This window comes from Gracilinanus agilis, chromosome 1 (genome assembly GCF_016433145.1).
Source record: "Gracilinanus agilis isolate LMUSP501 chromosome 1, AgileGrace, whole genome shotgun sequence".
Classification (NCBI taxonomy): domain Eukaryota; kingdom Metazoa; phylum Chordata; class Mammalia; order Didelphimorphia; family Didelphidae; genus Gracilinanus; species Gracilinanus agilis.
In genome coordinates, this window is record NC_058130.1 from 401,166,337 (window position 1) to 401,186,268 (window position 19,932).

The 19,932-nt window shown below is 39.4% G+C and overlaps 2 protein-coding genes and 1 non-coding gene across 3 annotated transcripts in view; 2 read left to right on the forward strand and 1 right to left on the reverse strand.

The window, feature by feature from the left end:
- MYO5B (myosin VB) overlaps positions 1-3,702 on the forward strand; it is a 582,592-nt gene extending 578,890 nt beyond the window's left edge. The window contains exons 36-37 of the mRNA XM_044681604.1: positions 1,446-1,464; positions 3,432-3,702. Coding sequence (XP_044537539.1) covers positions 1,446-1,464; positions 3,432-3,584 — 172 coding nt within the window. The 3' untranslated portion in view covers positions 3,585-3,702. The remainder of the gene's footprint in view (positions 1-1,445; positions 1,465-3,431) is intronic.
- Positions 3,703-11,522: 7,820 nt separating this feature from the next.
- Positions 11,523-11,605, reverse strand: LOC123232790. The gene has a single exon (XR_006505295.1).
- A 2,446-nt stretch (positions 11,606-14,051) lies between these two features.
- The window catches only part of ACAA2 (acetyl-CoA acyltransferase 2), a 40,247-nt gene continuing 34,366 nt past the window's right edge, over positions 14,052-19,932 (forward strand). The window contains exon 1 of the mRNA XM_044681608.1: positions 14,052-14,198. Within this exon, the coding sequence (XP_044537543.1) occupies positions 14,183-14,198 (16 nt within the window). The 5' untranslated portion in view covers positions 14,052-14,182. The remainder of the gene's footprint in view (positions 14,199-19,932) is intronic.

Consider the following 19,932-nt stretch of genomic DNA (forward strand, 5'->3'; position numbering starts at 1 on the left):
ATGGGCCCATTTGACCTTTGGGTGGCAAACATTTACCTACATAAAAACATAAAATAGTTTTCACAGAAAATTAAAGATTAAGCAATTGGAGAAAGATTCTCTGTACATGGATAAAATGAATCAACATCATGAAAATATAACTATTACCCAAATTGTTTTATAGATGTAACATAATACTGTAAGATTAAAATTAATATCCAATAACTCCAAGTATTATATTTTACAAGATTTATTAATAATCACTTGAAGTAGAAAAAATAAAAAGACAAAAGAAAAAACCTTAGTAAAGAAAGCTTTCCTAGCCTCATTTGCAAGAAAAGAGCAAGGGGCAGTCACACAAACTTTTATCTCTAAAACATAAAGATGTAACATGAGAAGGAACATGGGAAGCTGGGATTTAGAGTCCTGGGGAGCAGATTCAAATCATACAATACCAATTGAAATATCAACAGATAATTTCATTAGAATTTGATCAAGAGATAAAATATGTACTGAGGAATAAATGGACATGAATATTAGGGATATTAAGAGGAAGAGTAGTGAGGAAGAAGGAGGCTTCACACTAGTAGATCTCAAATGATATCCAAAAATTAATAATGATTAAAAAAATCTTGTTCCTGATTTTTAAAATAGAAAAATAGAATAGGTAATTGAGAATTTGAAACAAAGGCATACAGCATACTAGTATGTGATATATTCAAGACTTCAAAACACTGGAAAAGGAATCAATTTTCATTTTACATAAAAATATTAGATAGCAGTATAGGGAAAGAAAGGGGAGAGGGGAAAATTACAATGACATTGCCACAGAGGCTATTTCAAGTTACAAGTAAAAAACACTTAATTTTTTTAAAACTGGAAAAATATAATTCTTTATCTATAATTGTGTCATAAGTTGAATAGAAGAGAAAAACGTTTATATATCTGCCAAGTTTTTTAAATTGTAGAAGGCAATGGAAATGAGTTTAGTTGTATAAAAATGAAAGTTTTATACAACAAAAGCCAATGAATCCAGAATATAAAGGGGAGGGGGGTAACCTCATTAACAAAAGCAAATCTGTAATAATTCTTTTTCTTTTTTAGACCTTCTATCTTAGAATAAATACTGTGTATTTATTCTAAAATAAGAGCAAGGACTAGACAGTAGGGATTAAGTGACTTGCCCGGAATCACATAGCTAGAAAGCGTCTGAGGCCAGATTTGAACCTAAGATCTTTTGTCTCTAGTCCTAGCTCTCAATCCACTGAGCCACCTAGATGCCTCCTGCTATAAATATTTCTGATAAAAATCTGACATTCACTAATACAAATTCATAATTGGAAGGCTAATTCTCCAATGGATTAGGGAAATAAAATATAAATTATGTGAATACCATCTTGCATCTGTAAAATTGACAAAAGTAATCTAAAACAATAAAATTCATTCTTGGGACTCTCTAAAAACAGACATTCTATTATACTGCTGGTAGAGCTACAACTTTGGCACAGTCTTTTTGGAACAATTACTTTCCTAGAGCATAAGCTCCTTAAAAACAAGAACATTTTGTTTTTTTGTTTTTGTTTTTGTATCTCCAGAGCCTGACATTATGTCTTGAATACAGTTGGTAATAAATAAATATTTGAAGAGTTTGGATTTGAATATCACTACTTGGTAATAGATAAGAGCTATAAAATTGTCTGTACCTTTGATCACTTAGTAGTATACCCTAAGGATATTATTGAAAGGGACACAAAAACTATCTGTACAAAAATATTCCTCACAGCTTTATTCATAAAAGGGGAAAAAATGGAAGCAATCCATGTAGCTAATAATTAGTGGATAGCTGATCAAATTTTGGCATATGAAAGGTATTATATTATAGTGAATAGAGAGCAAAGAGGAAGGAAGGAATGAAGGAAGGGAAAGAGGGAGAGAGAAAGGAAGGAAGTAAAAGGAAAGAGGAAGGAAGGAAGGAAGGAAGGAAGGAAGGAAGGAAGGAAGGAAGGNCATGCAGATAGGGTGCAGAAATGTAGTATGAAATGTGCAAGTCGCTAAGCAGGATTCAGACTGTGGTGACTCCTGGTCAAAGGCAGAAAGTACTATCCATTCTGGTCAAAACCAGGATCGAGTGACTGTGAAAGGACTAGTGAGAAGCAGGGTTTCAGTTCAGGCTAGAGATATTCAATATTGAGGGAGACAACAGGAGGATACATTTGCAAAGGGTTCTCTCAATTTACTGAATTTGATGTTCTGTTGTTGTAATGATCTCCACATTGCCTCCTGCTTCCTCTGAATCCACTTCAGCTGGAGAGTTCCCACCAATATCACCCTCATTCTTCTCCATGGTAAAAGTCTTCTCTAAGTGGCTAAAGACACCACAGATTTTAAAAGAACCTGCTAAGTCTTATCTTCTATTCCCAATGTTTCCAATGTACATAATGCATATTTTTTTTTAACCCTTGTACTTCGTTGTATTGTCTCATAGGTGGAAGATTGGTAAGGGTGGGCAATGGGGGTCAAGTGACTTGCCCAGGGTCACACAGCTGGGAAGTGGCTGAGGCTGGGTTTGAACCTAGGACCTCCTGTCTCTAGGCCTGACTCTCACTCCACTTAGCTACCCAGCTGCCCCCTTAGACACATATATTAATATTTATTTTATTAAATAATAGATTAAGACTCTTATGATAGGGATAATTCTAGGGGGGAAATGTCTCATTGATGTATGTGAGATGTGGAATCCAGAGATATGGAATCCAGTCAATTTGGAATCAAGAGAGACTTGAGTTTAATTCCTCTCCAGTGATACTTACTGACTGTGTTACCCTGGGCAAGTCACTTAACTGCTTTGACTCTGTTTTCTCATTGTAAAATATAGACAGCTATAGGACCTGCCCTTCAGGCTCATTGTAAAGCTCAAAAAAATTATAAAAATATATATTTCTATAAAACATTAAAGTTTGTCAAGAATTTTCCCCAAGTTATGTCATTTGAGCCTCGTAAAAACCTTGCAAGATAGTTGTTTAGTCCAGTTTGACACTTTGTGACCCCATTTTGGGTTTTCTTGGCAAAGATTAGAGTGGTTTGCAGTTTCCTTCTCCAGCTTATTTTACAGATGAGGAAACTGAAGCATACAGGATTAAAAGCTAGAAAAAACTATATGACCCCAATTCTGTATACTACAGTGACTTATCCAGGATCACATAGGCAGTAGTGTCTGAGGTTGGATTTGAACTCAGGAAGATGAGTCTTCCTGACTCCAGACCTGGTGCTCTATCTACTGTGCCACCTAGCTCCCCCCTTTGATTCTAAGATAGATGTCTTCCCTGAACCACTTGATCTCCAGTTTATTTTCCAGACTTTTCTTAGGATGTGATCCTAATCATTTTAAAGGGATAGTCCATCATTTGCAACAAAGCCAAATCCAGAATTCTTAATGGTTTCCTTCTCCTCAGGCACAACTACAAGATCGAAATGACCCTCAGCAGCTGCTATTAGACTTCAAGCACATGTTCCCAGTCTTGTTTCCATTTAATCCATCGTCTCTGACCATGGACTCCATTCACATCCCTGCGGTTCTCAACTTGGAGTTCCTCAACGAAGTCTGAAGAAGACCAATGTTCACCTTCTTGGCTCCAGCCCCAATGAGTTCAAACAAAAAGAAAACAATGACATAAATCAAAGGACCTATTGAGTGTGGTAAAAGTGGACCAAGCCAGAACTTAAGAACCTGTGCAAAGTGCTGAACTATCCAGTATCAGGCACATATCTTCAATGTGATTATTATTTTTTTTTGTATTCTGCAGCTCAGAATAAGAATACTTGAAATACAGGGTTAGTTTTTTTTTAAATAGTTTGGTTTCAAACTAAATGAGTGTACAGTCCATAGCAATTTAAACAGTGTCTTCCCCAGTGCCATAGTCAATGTACCAATCTTGTCAAGTGGACATTGACCAACTTTTTGATCTTCATTACGTGGCTGTTTAATGCTTAAAATTTAGACATTTAAACTGCCTTCAGGGAGATTCTAACAAATGCTGATACTGATCATTGTGAGGTTGGCACACATTCCCATTTCCACTGTTGTATTAAGGAGGGGAAATAATGTTGAGGGTTTGTGGTGAGGTTTTTGGAGAACAGGATGAGTTTGCCCACCCTTTCTAAAGGTATCTGTGTGCCTGGAACTACAGAGGCAGTCCTGGTAAAGGTGGCCTCCTCATACTTTCCCCAGTCCTTAATAGGATTTTGAGCTTTGTTTTTTTTTTTGGAGCAAAAATATCAAAACAGCATAGTCCCCTTTATGTCCAAAGATGACTTCTTGGTCTCGGTATTTAGGAAGAGTTATTTTAAAGCTGCTACTTGTCCTTGCCCTTAGGTGATGACTGGCAAGTTAACTGTAAGGGAAGATGTTCTCGTGTCCAAAGCTAGTTCACAGTGACTGCATCCAGACCAGACACTATTTTTATGTACACAATTCCCCCCCAAGTTAAGGAATTCTAATTACTATTGTTGCTTAAAGTCAATGAGAAAACTTGGAATCCTAAAATGTTTTTTCTCTATCCTCTAATATGAGAGGAGAGCTCACAAATAGTACTTTATTACCATTTCAACAGCCCCTAGGCAGTTAAATTCCTTCTCAAAAGGAGATTTATAAGAGTGGTTTAAAAAATGTAAAAATAAGGAATATAGCTTTGGTTTTTTAACTTAGTCAGATGCTTCATTTTTTTTAATCCCACAAATATCCAGTAAATATCTGATGTTGTTCATCCATTTCTGTTTGTTTTAAACATCTTTCAGTTATTGTGTGAAGAGGCATATGAAATCTCCCCGTTAGAAAGTAAGAGAATCGAGTTCTTAGCACTTAAGAATACTTTCCCAAATTTTGTCACTTTACAAGTTTTTTTAATACTATAAATGAACATTTTTCAGAAGTATCTATTTTGAAAATTCTACCTGATCTCTTATATATCCTTATTTACTGTCTTCATCTGTATTTTCCTTCTTAAAAAGAAAAAGTCCCTTAATAAATAGTGATATTATGAAGAAGGAATATTGCCATTGCAGGATATTATAGTTTGCTAACCACGGAATATAACCCTGATTCTTAACAGGGAAGTAAATTATTCCACAAATTGCCAGTTATACAACCCCATCATCCTTGACTCCACATTCCCTCAGAAGCCTACAACAAAAGGGCCCATAGGACCTGGAAGCAGATGAAGACCTCTTTCCTTACCCCTCTCCCTAGCAAATGCTTCTTTCCTTCAGCCTGGCCCACACCTCCTTTTCTTCCTCCTTTACCATCATCTTCATTCATTTGGTCCCAGAGTAGCAGAATGCTCCATCGTTTGTTATATATACGTTATTAAGGTGGCCATCTCCTCTTCCACAACAAACTCTCTAACTTGTTTGGGTATCTCTGCTGAGTTAAAGCTGTTTCTGATCCACTCATAGATACATATTAATGATAATATTTATGGCATCAACAAGTTTCATTTTCAGTTAGTCTGAAATTGGCACTTCCATGGCTAGCTCCTGTAAATGCATCATGTAATGACTACGTGGCACTTTAGTTTAAAATTATTCCTATGTGTAGGGGGCTACCTTAACCCTTCAAGAGAAGAGAAAGCAGCTCATCAGAGACTCTAAGAGTTGGAAGGCACCTTAGATATCACTTAGCCCAACCCTCTCTTCAGTGCAGGATATGTCCCTGAAAACTCAGCACATTTATGTGGTCAAGCACTGGCTTTCACCCTTCCCATCCCCAGTGTATGCTCTCATGCATGGATCTCGTTTCCATGTTTGGCAGGACTTGGAGACTCCCACAAAAAACTCTTTGAGCCAGGGCCCCACTTGATTTCTCATCTCTGGGCTTTATTAGCTCAAGTACAAGTGGCATCCTATGAGTTTTTCATGCTTCCTATAAGCTTCTTTCTGTCCACTCATCAGACAGGTAAAGATTTTTGTTTTCTAAAGAAAAAGGTGTCTATAAAGGCAACTACTGCCAACCATCTTCTACTGTCAGTTTTCTCAGATTGTTTAGGTGCCCATTCTTAATCACAGAGGCAACCACAGATTTACTATATGTGATGCTTTGCCATTAAAATAAAATGGAAATAAGCTACTGAAGGTCCCTCCCCACATAGATATTCTAACTAATCATAGATTTCATTCTTATTTTTTTCCCTAAGGGATATTTTGTGGGAGCTGTAAAGAATTTAATTTATATGTATTATATTTTTAAAAAACATAAGATTTTTATAGAAGATTAGTGTGGAAATATATAAAAATTGGCTGTTTAATGTTTAAGTCAATAATATTTAACTTACCACTCAATCTGTGCTTAGAAGATTCGTGTTTTGAATGTAGAAATCTTTTGTTAACTATTTTTACTCCCTCCATTTAAAAAGCACATCTAATACAGCTTTATTCATTCAAACATCACCAATTCCATGGAAATCAGAATGGCATTTTGATTTCAGAATGTAGTTCAATTTGAAAGTGATCAGATTGAGATCTATATTTGCTAATATCTCCAATGAGCACCTTTCCCACCCTGTGCCTTCAGCTGTTATTTAGATAACTGACTTCTCAGTTGCTAGTTCTCTGTAATAAGCATTATCGTGGGAAGAATTTTAACAGTTCATATAACACTGTCCAATGAGACATTCTGGAATATTTTGAAGATCACAGAAAAAAAAAACAGATCACATCACTTGTAGGTTGATGGGCTTTTAAAAGATTATATAAGAGCAATCTCGTTATATTCAATTAGTTGTGTGTACGTAACTAATCCTTTATGACTTTGTCAAGACTTCTTTTTCCTGACATGCATTCTATCTGGTCTGTCAAAGTTGTTTACAGCATTTGTAGAAACAACTAGGCTGTTGCAATACAGAAATGTACATAGGCCTTTCCCCCCCTTTCCTTAGGGCATGTCAATAATAATGGCTCCTTTGGAATTTCTAATGCTGAATTTTTAAGTTATTTGTAAAGCACTTAGAAGTTTGGACAAAGATAGGAAAAAAACAAACAACTGCCACAACCAGGTCAATCAGCACATATCAATTGTCTGAATTACCCCTTTGTAAAAAAAAAATGAGGGGCATCTGTAGTTACTTTTTCATTTAATATTAAACACAACAAATTTTCCCTAATTTCCCTGATACTACTACAACAAGGGTATCATAATCAAATGACTAAGTAATGCCTATACTACTAAATAGCTACGAAAACATGAAACACAGGGTAGGATCCTCTAGTCATGGTTCATAGAAACCTTTCTCCACACCATGTGTTATCAAACTAAGCCAGAGGTTCTGTTGCATGTACAGCCAAATACAGTTCACTTCTCCACCACCCTGATGCCATAATTGGGTTGGGGAGCAGAAAGAAATAGACTAGAGGTTTTGGGGTTTTTTTACAATACTAAGAATAATAAAATAATGTTGTTTTTGTTTAAAGCTCATTGGATGAAAAACTGTTTTCCTACATTATAAAAACTTTAATACTTTGAAATGGAATAAATCTGAAATAAAATTAAACCTTTTCTTAAAATGCACGTGAGATTGGCTGGATTTGGATCTAACACTTTGCCTCCAAATGATGTTTAGAAGGAACAGCCTCTCTCTGAAGGAGTTTCAATGATATTCAGGGGTGAAGCTGATATCATAGATGAAATATTACTGATAAAGAATATTTTTCCATTTTGGACAAATCTGTAAACTACATCTTTGTTTATAGGGAAATACTTATAATAGTCACTGTAATATTCAGCTGTGGATAAAAATTTGTGGAAATAAATACTTTTGAATAAATATGGGTCTGCAGACCTCTAAAACTCTTTGCAGCTAAATTTTGGCTGAAAAGAAAAAAAAACATCTTTTGGAGACTTGGGATAGAACACTGATGTCTATAAATTCAAACATCCTAGCCAGTAATTTATACTGCTAACCTCATCCTCCTCCCTACCCCATGCAGGGAATGTTGTGAGTGTTGGGATCTGTGGGTTAGTTTGACCTTTTCTAGAACAATATAGAATTGTATTATTTGAACCCTTTGAGCAGTGATTCCACTGCTAGGTTTACCCTAAGGATGTTGTTTTTAAGGGGAAAAGGAGAAACAAAAAACTGATTTGTATATAGCCCTCCTATCAGAGGCTCCTTCCTGATAATGATGGACCTGGAGGCTCATTTCAAGGACCTCTCACTTATCCTGATCATTACTACCACACAAATGGAGCCTGGGAATTTCATTCAATTAAACAATAGCAACAACAAAGATTTAAGTGTTTATGGACAAGGTACTAGGGTTTCAAAGATAAAAACCAAATAGATCCCACCAACCAAATAGATCTTCAAGAACAATTCTGGGTAAGAGGGAAAAGAAGGAAAGGGAAGAAGCATTATTTAGAGCCTACTATGTGCCAGGCACTGGGTACTAAAGGCTTTTTACAAATACCTCATTTGAGACAACAATTCTGCAGGAGAGGTACTGGTATCAATTGAGGAGCCCGAGGCAGCACTAAGTGACTTGCCCAAGATCACAATGCTAGTAAATGTCTGGAGGCTTGATTTGAACTCAAATTGTCTTGACTTCAGAACTAGCACTCTACCCGCCTCACTACCAGGTACCTCTGTTAGGGATATATAAAGTACACAAAGAAGTACAAAATATCTTAAAGAGAGAACATTAACAGCCAGGATCAGAAGGGACATGATGACCTCGTGGAAGAGATGACACCTGAGCTGAGTCTTAAAGGAGGGTTGAGAGGCAGGGTTGAGGAAGGAGTGCAGTAAGATGATCAATCAATAAGCATTTCTTAAGCTGTGCCAGGATTTGCATGAAGCACTGGGGGTTCAACAAGAGGCACAAAACAGTCCCTGTCCTCAAGAGAGTTCACTATCTGGGGGCTGGGGGTGGTGGCAATTAAGGACAGCGTGTGGGAATGTATATAGGCAAATCTATTGTTCCTTAGAAATCACTAATAGTCCCATCTGGCTGGAAGAATGGACTAAAATGGAGCAATGGAAAATGGGTCAGTCATGGAGGTTGGCGAGCAACTCATGGTTGGACACTTACATGGCTACTGCTTCTCAATGATGGTGAGCGTCAAGTGATAGAGGGATTGATTCAGGGCAAGGACAGTTGTTTTTTCAGTTGTCTGATTCTTCATTATCCCATTTTAGGTTTTTCTGGCAAAGATATTGAAGTTTTTGCCATTCCTTCAACTCATTTTATAGATGAGGAAACTGAGGCAAGCTGAGTTAAATGACTTGCTCAGGGTCACACAGCTTAGTATCTGAGACTGGATTTGAACTTGGGCCTTCCTGTTTCCAGGCCTGGCTCTATTCATTTCACCACTTAGGTTTTATAAGACTGAGCTTGTGAGCCTTTAGGAGTGAAAGCAGATTCAAATATGACATTCTTTCTAGTTCTTATTTACCACTGCAGGATTATTACCTTGGCTGATTTAACTGTATAGATGTGGAGACTGGCTTTGGACAGCTCATTTTTCTCTCTATTTCTTTTCCCATTGCTTTCACTCCAGAGGTACTAGATTAATCTTTTATATTCATTCTAGATCAATTCTAGTTCCCCTCAAATTCTTATTACACAAAATACCATCAAAGATAACAAGTGAATATAGCTGTATAGCAAGCGATAAAAGAGAAATAGGTAAGTTATAAAGAATGGGCTAGACCAGTGATGGGCAAACTACGGCTCCCCTGAAATGTTCTATCCCACCTGGGACATTATTCCTAATCTGATGAATACAATGAAACTTCGAAAGAGTTGCCTTAGAAACAGACTGACAGATGAGCATTTCCTTTCCTTTGGCCCCCTCTTTAAAAAGTTTACCCATCACTGCTCTAGATAATAGAATACATGAGAGCAAATGGATTCTTTGACTCAGGAGCAAGATAAAATCTTAGCTCAACTAAGGAGAGAATAATCTCATATCCCACGGAAAAGTCCAAAAAGTCCACTTTTAGTATCTAGGGGTGCAAGCACCAGGAATCAGGGACATGTCTGGGGAAAGTGGAGGCAGCTTTCCCCACGTCTGCATGCTTGGCTCTGGAGACTCTTGCCATTCAAAGTTTGTGTCTCCTATCTCTACATTCTCATTTCTTGCCTCTTTTCTTTCTCTCCAAAATATTCCCACGTTTGCATCCTCATGGATAAAGAGACTTCAGCCAATCAGGATTTATATCTCCCTTGGAGTAGGCAACCCATGACTTCATGGAGCTATTCTTCAGGTTCAGCTTATGCTGCCTTCTAAATGAGGTTTTCTGTTTTCTGTACTCCTGATGCTATTGCTTCTTCCTGTTACTGAATTACTTTGTATTATATGTGTAGATACATATGTACATATACCTTAGATAATTGCATTTTTACATTCTGCCCTCCCCCAATACATACCCATATTCACTGAGGGCAAGGACTTCATCCTTGAGTTTATGTACTAAAGACTTAGCAATAGTATTGCATAGTAAACATTTACTAAGTACATACTGATTGTTTGATGATGTGTGTTGCTGGTGTTTATACATGCATATATATAGGTATACATTTATAATAGCTAATATTTAGTGTTTCAAGCACTATATATGTAGTGCTTGAAATAATTATTTATTATATATATTACATATAATACATATTATTTCTGTATATATATATATATATTTGTTGTGAAGCTCAAATGAGATAATGCTTAGTGCAGTGCTAAGCATTCTCTCATGTGAGCTTCATAACAACCCAGGGAGGCAAGTGCTATTATTTTCCCCATTTTACAGATGAGGAAACTTAAGGCAAATAGTGGGTAAATGATCTGCCCGATTGACTCCAGTATTCCTGACTCCAGACCCAGTTCCCTTTCCACCCTACCACCTAGATGGCCCTGTCATTGGCTAACTCTCCAGATTTCATCTCTCCACTAGCATCTTTGCCCTGCTCCCCTAACATCCCAGCAACCCTTTATGTGTTGTCTTCTCCCACTGAACAGATCATCAATTTATTTGTATTTGTATCCCTGGAGCTTACAATTATTGGCATATGCGAAACACTTAATAAAGGCTCACCTTATATACGTCTCTAATCTATCCCCATTTGTTCAGTTAATAATCACCAGTATCTTAACTTGTCTTGCCAATGAACTTTAATGACTGAAGAAGAGTGAGGCCTACTGTGATGTCATTTTGGTTCCCACCAAGTAAGAATGATAACCACCAACCACCATGCAAAGGCTTGTTCTAATGTTGAAAAAAAAAAAAATGATAACGCCAAAGCCTTAGAAGTAGGTACATAAAAAGGCCTGGATTTGGAGTCAAAAAGCCTGGGTTTAGATTCTGTCTCTGTCACTACCCCAGTGACCTTAAGCAAGCCACTTAACCTCTCTGGGCCTCAGTTTCCTCAGGGGACTAGGTTAGAAGGGCTTCTAAGGTCCCTGCCAGCTCTGGATGCTATAGCAGCAATCAAATTAAAATTACACCCTTCCAACTGAAGTAGATTTGGGGGACGTCCACCCACGCAGCAGCGCCCTACCCCGGTCTCAGTCCGCTCTCAGCACACATTCCATCACCTGGTTCTATGAACTCAGATTGCGCAGTGGCCACGTCATCATCGACCAGGGTTCGAAAGAGCTGCCTATGGCTCCCCTTACCCCCCCCCAGCAGCACCCAACCCCCCCCCCCGGGGGCACGGTCTAGAACGCCGCCCCTGCCCTGCCCTGCCCTGCCTTGCTGCCCAGCGCCAGTCCGGTCCCCAAACCTCCCATCCCCTACATCATTCTTCTATAATCACTTCGGGCTCCCAGTACCAAACCGTCCCCAGCCCAGAAGCCTGATCATATAAGGAAAATATAGTGGGTCACTTGGGGGCTGCGTGGGGGTGGCTCCGGCGCTTCTCCCCCTTCCTAGACTGCAAGAAAACCTCCCTTCCCTCAAGACCGCCGAGGCGAGTATGAGGACAAAGCCACGCACTCCCGGAAGTTATCACTGTCCCAAGCCCCGCCCCTAGTCCCCGGAAGAAAGTCTAGTCGCTTAGCCAATAGCTTCCCACCTTCGGGCGGCTTGCTCCACTAAACTACGGGTCTCTGGACCTCTAGTCCCACCGAACGCTCTCATCTCCGGGTCACTCAGCCAATCACTCCCTGCCCCTCCCTGCCCCTCTCCGCTCTTCGCCTCAGTGTCTGAACCTTTTCTTCCTGGGCCATTGGTGCTCTCCGTGCTTTGGGCGTTACCACCTCGGCAGCATCTCTGCTTTTCAATTTTGCTTAGAGTCATGATCCAATAATCTAGTAAATAGACGTTTATTAAGCGCTTCCTACAGGCCTGGCACTGTAGGGTATGTAATTAGCACAACCCCTGCTCTCAAAGAGTTTACACACTAATGGCGGGAAGGGGGGGGTTGGGAGAGAATATACAAAAGGAGGCAGGAAAACGGTTTAGATGGGAAGAGCCTGGGTTGTATCGCTTAGGGGAACCTCGTACTTGGGAGTGCAGAAAACCGGATACAAAGTACAATGAGTCCAGTTTCTGACCCGGACCACGGCAGGTATTGGGAGGAGTTTGGTACTCCACCCTCCAGCCCTCCAATCAGAAAGGAGACGAGGCGTTGTCAATCAAGGTTTGAGTGAGAGTTTGATGGTGAGATTAGAGTGATCTGATGAGGAACAGCTAGTTTGTTCTTTGTAATTGAAACCAAGCAGAGAAGCAGATGCCGTGTAGTTTGCATACAAGGGTTGGAAGGGTCTTTAGGGAGTTCGAATCCAGCTTCTGACCTTTACTAAACTGGGTGTGACCCCTTTCTGCCTCAGTCTTCTCATGAGTAAAATGGTTATAATATGAGTAACTACCTTCCCAGGGTTGTGATCAGATGAAAACATACTTGTAAAGTTCTTGGCTTAGTACCTAGCACATAAGAAGCATTATAGAAATATTAGTTATTTTAATTATCTAGTCTACTCTGCTTAATAATAGGTTCGGTAGATTAATTTTTCTTCACCTTAATATCATAAGAGAGACAGAGTCAGACAGACAGAGACAGACAAGTAGATAGATGGATGAATGGATAAGTAGCTAGATGATAGATATAGTCAGATAAGACATAGATATATGTGTAATATATACATGTACATACCTATATAGAACATTATATGTACATAATATGTATATTCACGTGTAAGTATATGTTAAAAGAAAAAAACCTTTGGAACAAACAGCCGAACAAAACAAATTGCCACACTGGCCATGTCCAAAATGTGTTGCCTCATCCTCTGTGTTGAGACCAGAGCACCTTTCTTTTCAGGAGGAGGGTAGCAGGTTCTTCATAGGCTCTCTGGATTTGAGTCTAGTCTCTGCTTTGATTAGAATTCTTAAATTTTCAGATAATTATTAGAAGAGTTCCTAAACCAATGAAATCACCGGTCCAGACTAAGAAAACAGCATGCATATATGACATAAATGTATAGATAAGTATAGGTACATATATATCTATATCTTTATATATCTGTATCGATATCAATCTACTTATCGCTATCTATCCATTCATACACAAGAAAAGGGGCATTTTCAGGCAAAGAAAAAAAGTACTAGTGGAGGCCAGTGGGAAAAAAACGTCACAAAAAGGCTAAACCTCTGCTGCTACGTGTATAACACAAACACTGCTTTCCCCCCGGGGTCTTTCTTGGAAAAGCAGAATCCTCTGTATGCCCTTACTCCTGTAAGGCAGAAGAGGAGGGCAAGGGGGTAGCAACGGGAGCAAGCTCCATCCCAGAACCAGGCCTAGAGATGGGAGGTCCTGGGTTCAAATATGACCTCAAACATTTCCTGAGTGTGTGACCTTGGGCAAGTCACTTAACCCCCATTGCCTAGCTTTTATCGCTCTTCTGCCTTGGAACCAGTATAGAGTATTGATTTTAAAACACAAGGTAAGAGTTTAAAAAAAAATTTTTTTTTTTTTTAAGGAAAAGCTCCACCTCACATTTAGGATAGGAGAAGGCCCTGGAGAGCAGCTGATCTCTGAGGAGGGGCAGGCGCCTTCGAAGCCAGAGGGGGAGGGGAATGTAGGTGAAAGGGGAGTGGAGGGGGCAGGGCCACAGCCTACTGTTGCGCTACAAAGTACCGGCCTGCTGGGCTTCTAGCAATCAGCACTGCTTCAGAGGAGAGTCTCCCGGCCGCGGAAGTAGCCCCAAACCTGTCCAGTCATGGCCCTCCTCCGAGGTGAGCTCCCTGCGGGAGATAGGAGCGAGAAGAGATGCGCTCCAGCCCCCAGCCCCTTTCGTCCAACCTTCCAGGGCCCCGGACCCAGCTCCGGAGCCTCCCTGGGCAGCGCGTGCCGCAGCGGCCGCGGCTCTATGGCTCCGGAGCCCGGCAGCCCCTGGTGCAGCTGACCTTGACCCTGGGCTCTCGGTGCTACGATTTTCGGGCGCCTTTTGCCCAGGACTGCAGTCTGGGGGGTCTGCCGCGACTCACACCCTAAGAGGTCGTGCGCATTTTTGCCGCCTCGCTTCATTTGTGAAATAAGGGGAATGCTGGGGATTGGCCCCCTCCCCGGGACAGTCAGAGGAGGTTCTTGAATGCTCTCTATAAAGTGAGATTTTATTGTTCGGAAGGAGGATGAATGAAACGGGGATTACGGGGCCCTCGGGAGAAACCCTAGGATAAAAACCTTACAAGATTTGTAGATTAGTTCAGTTTAATGCAGGATTACGGACGAGATTTGGCACTTGGGCTGCAGATTAATCCGGGAATTGTGCGATGTTGTGGCGGTACAGTTGTGTCCGACTCTTGGTGAGGCCATGGACTGAGCAAAGACACTGACTGGAGTGGTCTGTCATTTCTTTCTCCAGCCCATTTTACAGAATACGAAACTGAGGCCAACAGGGTCGAGCGACTTGGCCACAGCTAGTAAGAGTCTGAGGGTTGAATTAAACTCAGGAAGAGGTGCCTTCCCGCTGGCTGCCTTAATAAGGAAATTAGTAGAGCTTTAATAATTAATCATTTACAGTAACAGATATTCAACAGCACCCGTCCAGCATTTTTGAGTATAAACAATCTGTAATGGCACAGTGAAGTTTGCCCCTCCTAAAATAATCATAAATGTGTGGCTTGCTTATAATTAAATAATTATGAATAATAATGCAAATCAGCGTTTGCAATTCGGTTTGACGTTTGGGCCTGTGTGAGTAATTGGCTGCCCAGAGAGATGGCAATTTTCAAAAATGTAATGTGCAGAAGTTATTCCCTGCCCAAGCGTCTTTGTTTACTGGCTAAAAAAGAGACCTAAAGAGGCGTCTAACTCTTAAGTGTGTAACTGCTATCTCGACAGCAAGCCTGCCTCCTTGTCCATACAGAGAGGATAAAGGCAGACTTTTCTCATGTGATCCTGTCCCTTTATTCCCCCACTGGCTGGCATTATTAGGGTCAGAGGAACACAGATTCAAGGCCTCAAATGAGATTCTAATTTTTTTTTTACCCAATTCCATGTAAAAACAATTTTTAACATTCGTTTTTTAAGAATTTTGAGTTCCAAATGCTCTCCTTTCTTCCCCTCTCCAGGGGAAGAAATTAGATAGAGATTACACAGCTAGTCATGAAAAACACCTCCATATGAAATGAGATTCTGAGATAAGATATTTATCCACATTTTCCAGATTTCAGGAAGCTTTCGTTTGCCCATACCCTCTGCCATCACAGAACAGATCTTCCCCCAAGCCAGGCGCCTGTTATTAAGTCCTGAGTAAATGTTTGTGGATTCACTGATTGATTTTAGAGATGATTTAGACCAAACCCCATCTCTTGTTTGTTTGTTTTTTTTGTTTGTTAGTGAAACAGCCTTGTGGAAGGCCTGGTAATTCTTGTTGTGCCTAAAGCCAAGGCATTGGTTTCCAGATCCCCTAGTTTCTATGCCAAATCTTAACACATTCTGTCTAGTATACATTCTGTAAATGTATTGCAGTACATTTCCTTAGTGAAGCTGTATAGGAACTTCTCAGGCAAAATATTCTGAAAAATCCATAATATTATTATTTTAAAGTTATATTTAATCAAAATAACTTTTTTTAAAATTTAGAATATTTTTCCATGGTTACATGATTCATGATCCATCCCCCCTACCTCTTTCCTCCCCACTCCTGAAGCCAACAAGCAGTCCACTGGGTTATACATATATCATTGTTCAAAACCTATTTCCATGTTATTCATATTTGTGGTAGAGTGATCTTTTAATGCAAAAACCCCAATCATATCCCTATCAAACTACGTGATCAATCTTATGTTTTTCTTAATCAAAATAATTTTTTAAAGAATAGATTTTGACTAGTTCTCTAGTATTAACTAATGATGTAATAAGAAACATATATAGTAAAGTATTTTTCATGAGCCCCACAGCCCTATAAGCTAGCTACTGCAGGTACTCACAGTTCTATCAATGATGGCTTCTATGTTCTCTTACGCCTTCATTCCACTTTTTTTCATTTTGGGGAATTTTCTCATTATCTTTCAAGCAGTCACTAGAAATGACCACCTAATTACTAAATTTCTTAATCGAAATTGTATAGAATAGGACATTTTTTTTAATTTGCTGGAATGGTTCCTTTTAATTACCCCTAGAACAAATGTCCAAGGTCATAAAGTAATTAAAGATGACTCTATAATCTTTATAATCTGCATATAATTTATAATCTACATAATCTATATACTGTATAACTATATAATAAAATTCTTCACTTTTTTTTGTCCCGGACCCCTGCATACAACTTATGCACTCCTCAGCATAATGAATTTAAATGCATAAAATAAAATATACAGGATTACAAAAGAAATTATATGAAAATATGTATAATATTTTTTCACATCCAAGTTCATGGCTGGTCTGTCCAGGGAACATGGATCCCAAATTAAGGAACCCTGAACTATATTTATTTATCTGGGCTCTTTTAACCTGAAGAAACAAAGGAATCTGTGCCTAGCTATTGATTCAGCTCATTTACCCATTATCAAGCACCATGTGTAATTCCCATCTTCAAAAAGTTATCAGAATGTTACTAAGACTGATTCTTTTCTCTTAAAAAAATTGCTAACTCCTTCCCTAGAGAATCCCTTGTCTCTTTAGCTGATTAGAAAGGGAAGAACAGGGCTCAAAAGTAAATTAAAATGTTAGCATTCAGTGCCCATTCCATCAGAATTACTCAGTCTTTCTCACCAGGAGTCTGTACTTTGGAGCAATATTGGAAAAGCCATTCTTGTTCCTCCTTCCATCTCAATATTCGCAGATCCTTAAATTCCATGAATTCTTAGAACTCTGCAGAATCAAAAAAGATTTGGTGTGTGGAGGAAGATGGTGATGTCACAGCCCTTTTAACTTTTTTACTTCAATACAGAGTAAGCCCTCAGCTCAACCAAATGGTTCAAAAAGCTTTTGGCTTTGAGTGACTAACTCCAGAAAATAGAGAAGCAAGGGAAAACCCAGAAATTAGCAAAGAAAAAGTAGTCATTATCTCCTTAACCTGTGATATATAGGGAAAAAGCCTTTCATTGGTAGAGGGCAGTGATGGTGAACCTTTTAGAGACCGAGTGCCCAAACTGCAATCCTCATGCTGCATGTGAGCCACTCCCTTCCCCCAGACAGGGGAGGGAGGACACGCTCCCATTGGGCTGCTGGGCAGAGAAGCGGGTCATATGATAAATATCCTCAGGCAGGTGTGGAGAGGGGGAGGGGAGCAGCCCCCTCCGGCATGTTTCAGCACTTGTGCCAGAGGTTCACCAACTCAGTATAGGGGATTCCCATACAGCTGTTGGCATTTCTCTGTGACTTAGAATATTAGTGTCCTGGGGCCCTAAGTGGTTAAGTGTTGCTTGATTGAACAACTTTTGGACTTTGGCACCAGCTTCTTTGAAATATACTGAATTTGTGGGGCAGGTTGTTGACTCAGTAGCCAGATCACCCAGTCCTAGAGTCCAGAGGACCTGGGTTCAAATCTGGATTCAGACACTTCCTAGATACTTAATCCCCATTTGCCTAGCCTTTGCCTTCCATCTTGTTTTTTGTTCTTCTGTCTTGTTACTAAGAAAGTAAGATTTTGCTTTTTTTTTTTTTAAGAAAAGAAAAAAAGAAAGTATGTAATTTTTTAAAAGGATTATATTTCCCCAAGTTATTACTGCATTTCTTATTTTATTGGACCCAGAGGTTTAGGTAGTCACTGGCCGTCAGTACCATTGGATATCAAGTCTTCACCTGCTCTCCTAGCACTGTTGTACAGTTGTAAAGTATGATAATTTCATTTTTAGTGTGTGACACATGATTTTCCCTCCCTTTAAGAAGAAATATGAAATGTTTGATGATTGGAGAAAAAAACAGTAACACATAAGAAGGAAATAGAATTATGGGAGCTCACTGTGATATGGCATGGGGGAAGAGAACAAGCATTTATCAGGCACTGTGTGCAAGGAACTGTATAAAAGAGCTTCACAAATATCTCACGTTATCTTCACAATGGCTCTTTGAGGTAGGTGCTGTTATCTACATTTTATAGAAAGGGAAACTGAGGCAGGCAGCATTTAAGTGACTTGCTCAGGGTCACACATCTTTAAAGTATATGAGTTCAGATTTGAGCCCGGATATTTTTAATTTCAGGCCCAGAATTCTATCCACTGTGCTGCCCCTTGGTCTTTTCCTTAGTGAGGATCTCCTACATTATTGCCGTTGAGTCACTTGTCAGTCATGTCTGACTCTTCATGACCCGCTTTTGAGCTTTCTTGGCAAAGATATTGGAGTGGTTTGCCATTTCTTTCTTTAGATCATTTTACAGGTAAAGAAACTGAGGCAAACCGGGGGAAGTGACTTGCCTAGGGTCACACAGCTAGTGTCTGAAGCCAGATTTTAACTCAGGAAGATGAGCCTTCCTGTCTCTAGGCCTAGTACTCTATGCACTGTGCTAGTTTCCCATGATTGCCCCCAAAACTTAATCAAGATAATTAAAATATAATAAATCTCAGTGACTCAAAAACCTTACTCTTTTTTTTTACCCTATATTTTTAATAAGGTTTTAGATTGAGACATTTTGTGGATGGCCTAAAATCTGGGAAGGATAGCTAATCCATTGAGTTACAGAATTTTATTCTTTTTTTATATTATATATTTACATTTATTTTATATATACCAGTATATTATAATGGTATTTTAAAAGACCTTGAATGGCTGAAAAAGTAGGCCAAAACAACAAAATCAAATTAATAGAGGTAGATGAAAAGGCTGGCATTTAGTTTCAAGAACTAAATGTTTTTCAGGCCCTACACAAACAAAAGTGAATTGTCTCACATTTCAACCCAAAAGAAAATTTTCAATATAAATCCATTCCACTTTCTTTACATAGTTCTGCTTATTGAATGATATCAAACCTTAATTTTCTCTTCATCTTAAGATATTTTATTTTTATTTTGTGTGAGTATGAGGAACACATCAACAAGACCAATTATTATTGCAGGAACGGGAATAATATATAACAATGGAGAGGTAGGTTGAAGCAAAGTTGTACAGGAGTTTAAATGCCAGTTTCTGTTTGATCCTAAAGGGCAGAGAGAGCCACTGAAGGGAAGTGATATGGCCAAATCTGCTCTGTGGAAGGTAGATTGAAAGGAAGGCAAGAAGAGATTTGGGGAGGTTATTATGGCTTTAGCAGAGGAGAGGTCAGATAAGGGCCAGAACAAAGGTGCTGTCTGTGCCAGGGGAGAGGAGGAGAGAAGATGGGAATCTGGCCACAGCTGGGATAAGTACACCTGGGCCAGTGGAAGTGTAGACAGGAATAGGGAAGTTAGGAAGAGTGATTGGGGAGCAAATAGAATTAGGTTTGCAATTGAGCTTGCCACTAAATTACCCCTGTGCTACTCACAATGAAAAAAGAAGATAATGAGGGTGACCCAGCCTGCCCACTGATGCATCCAGGAGGACCAGGTG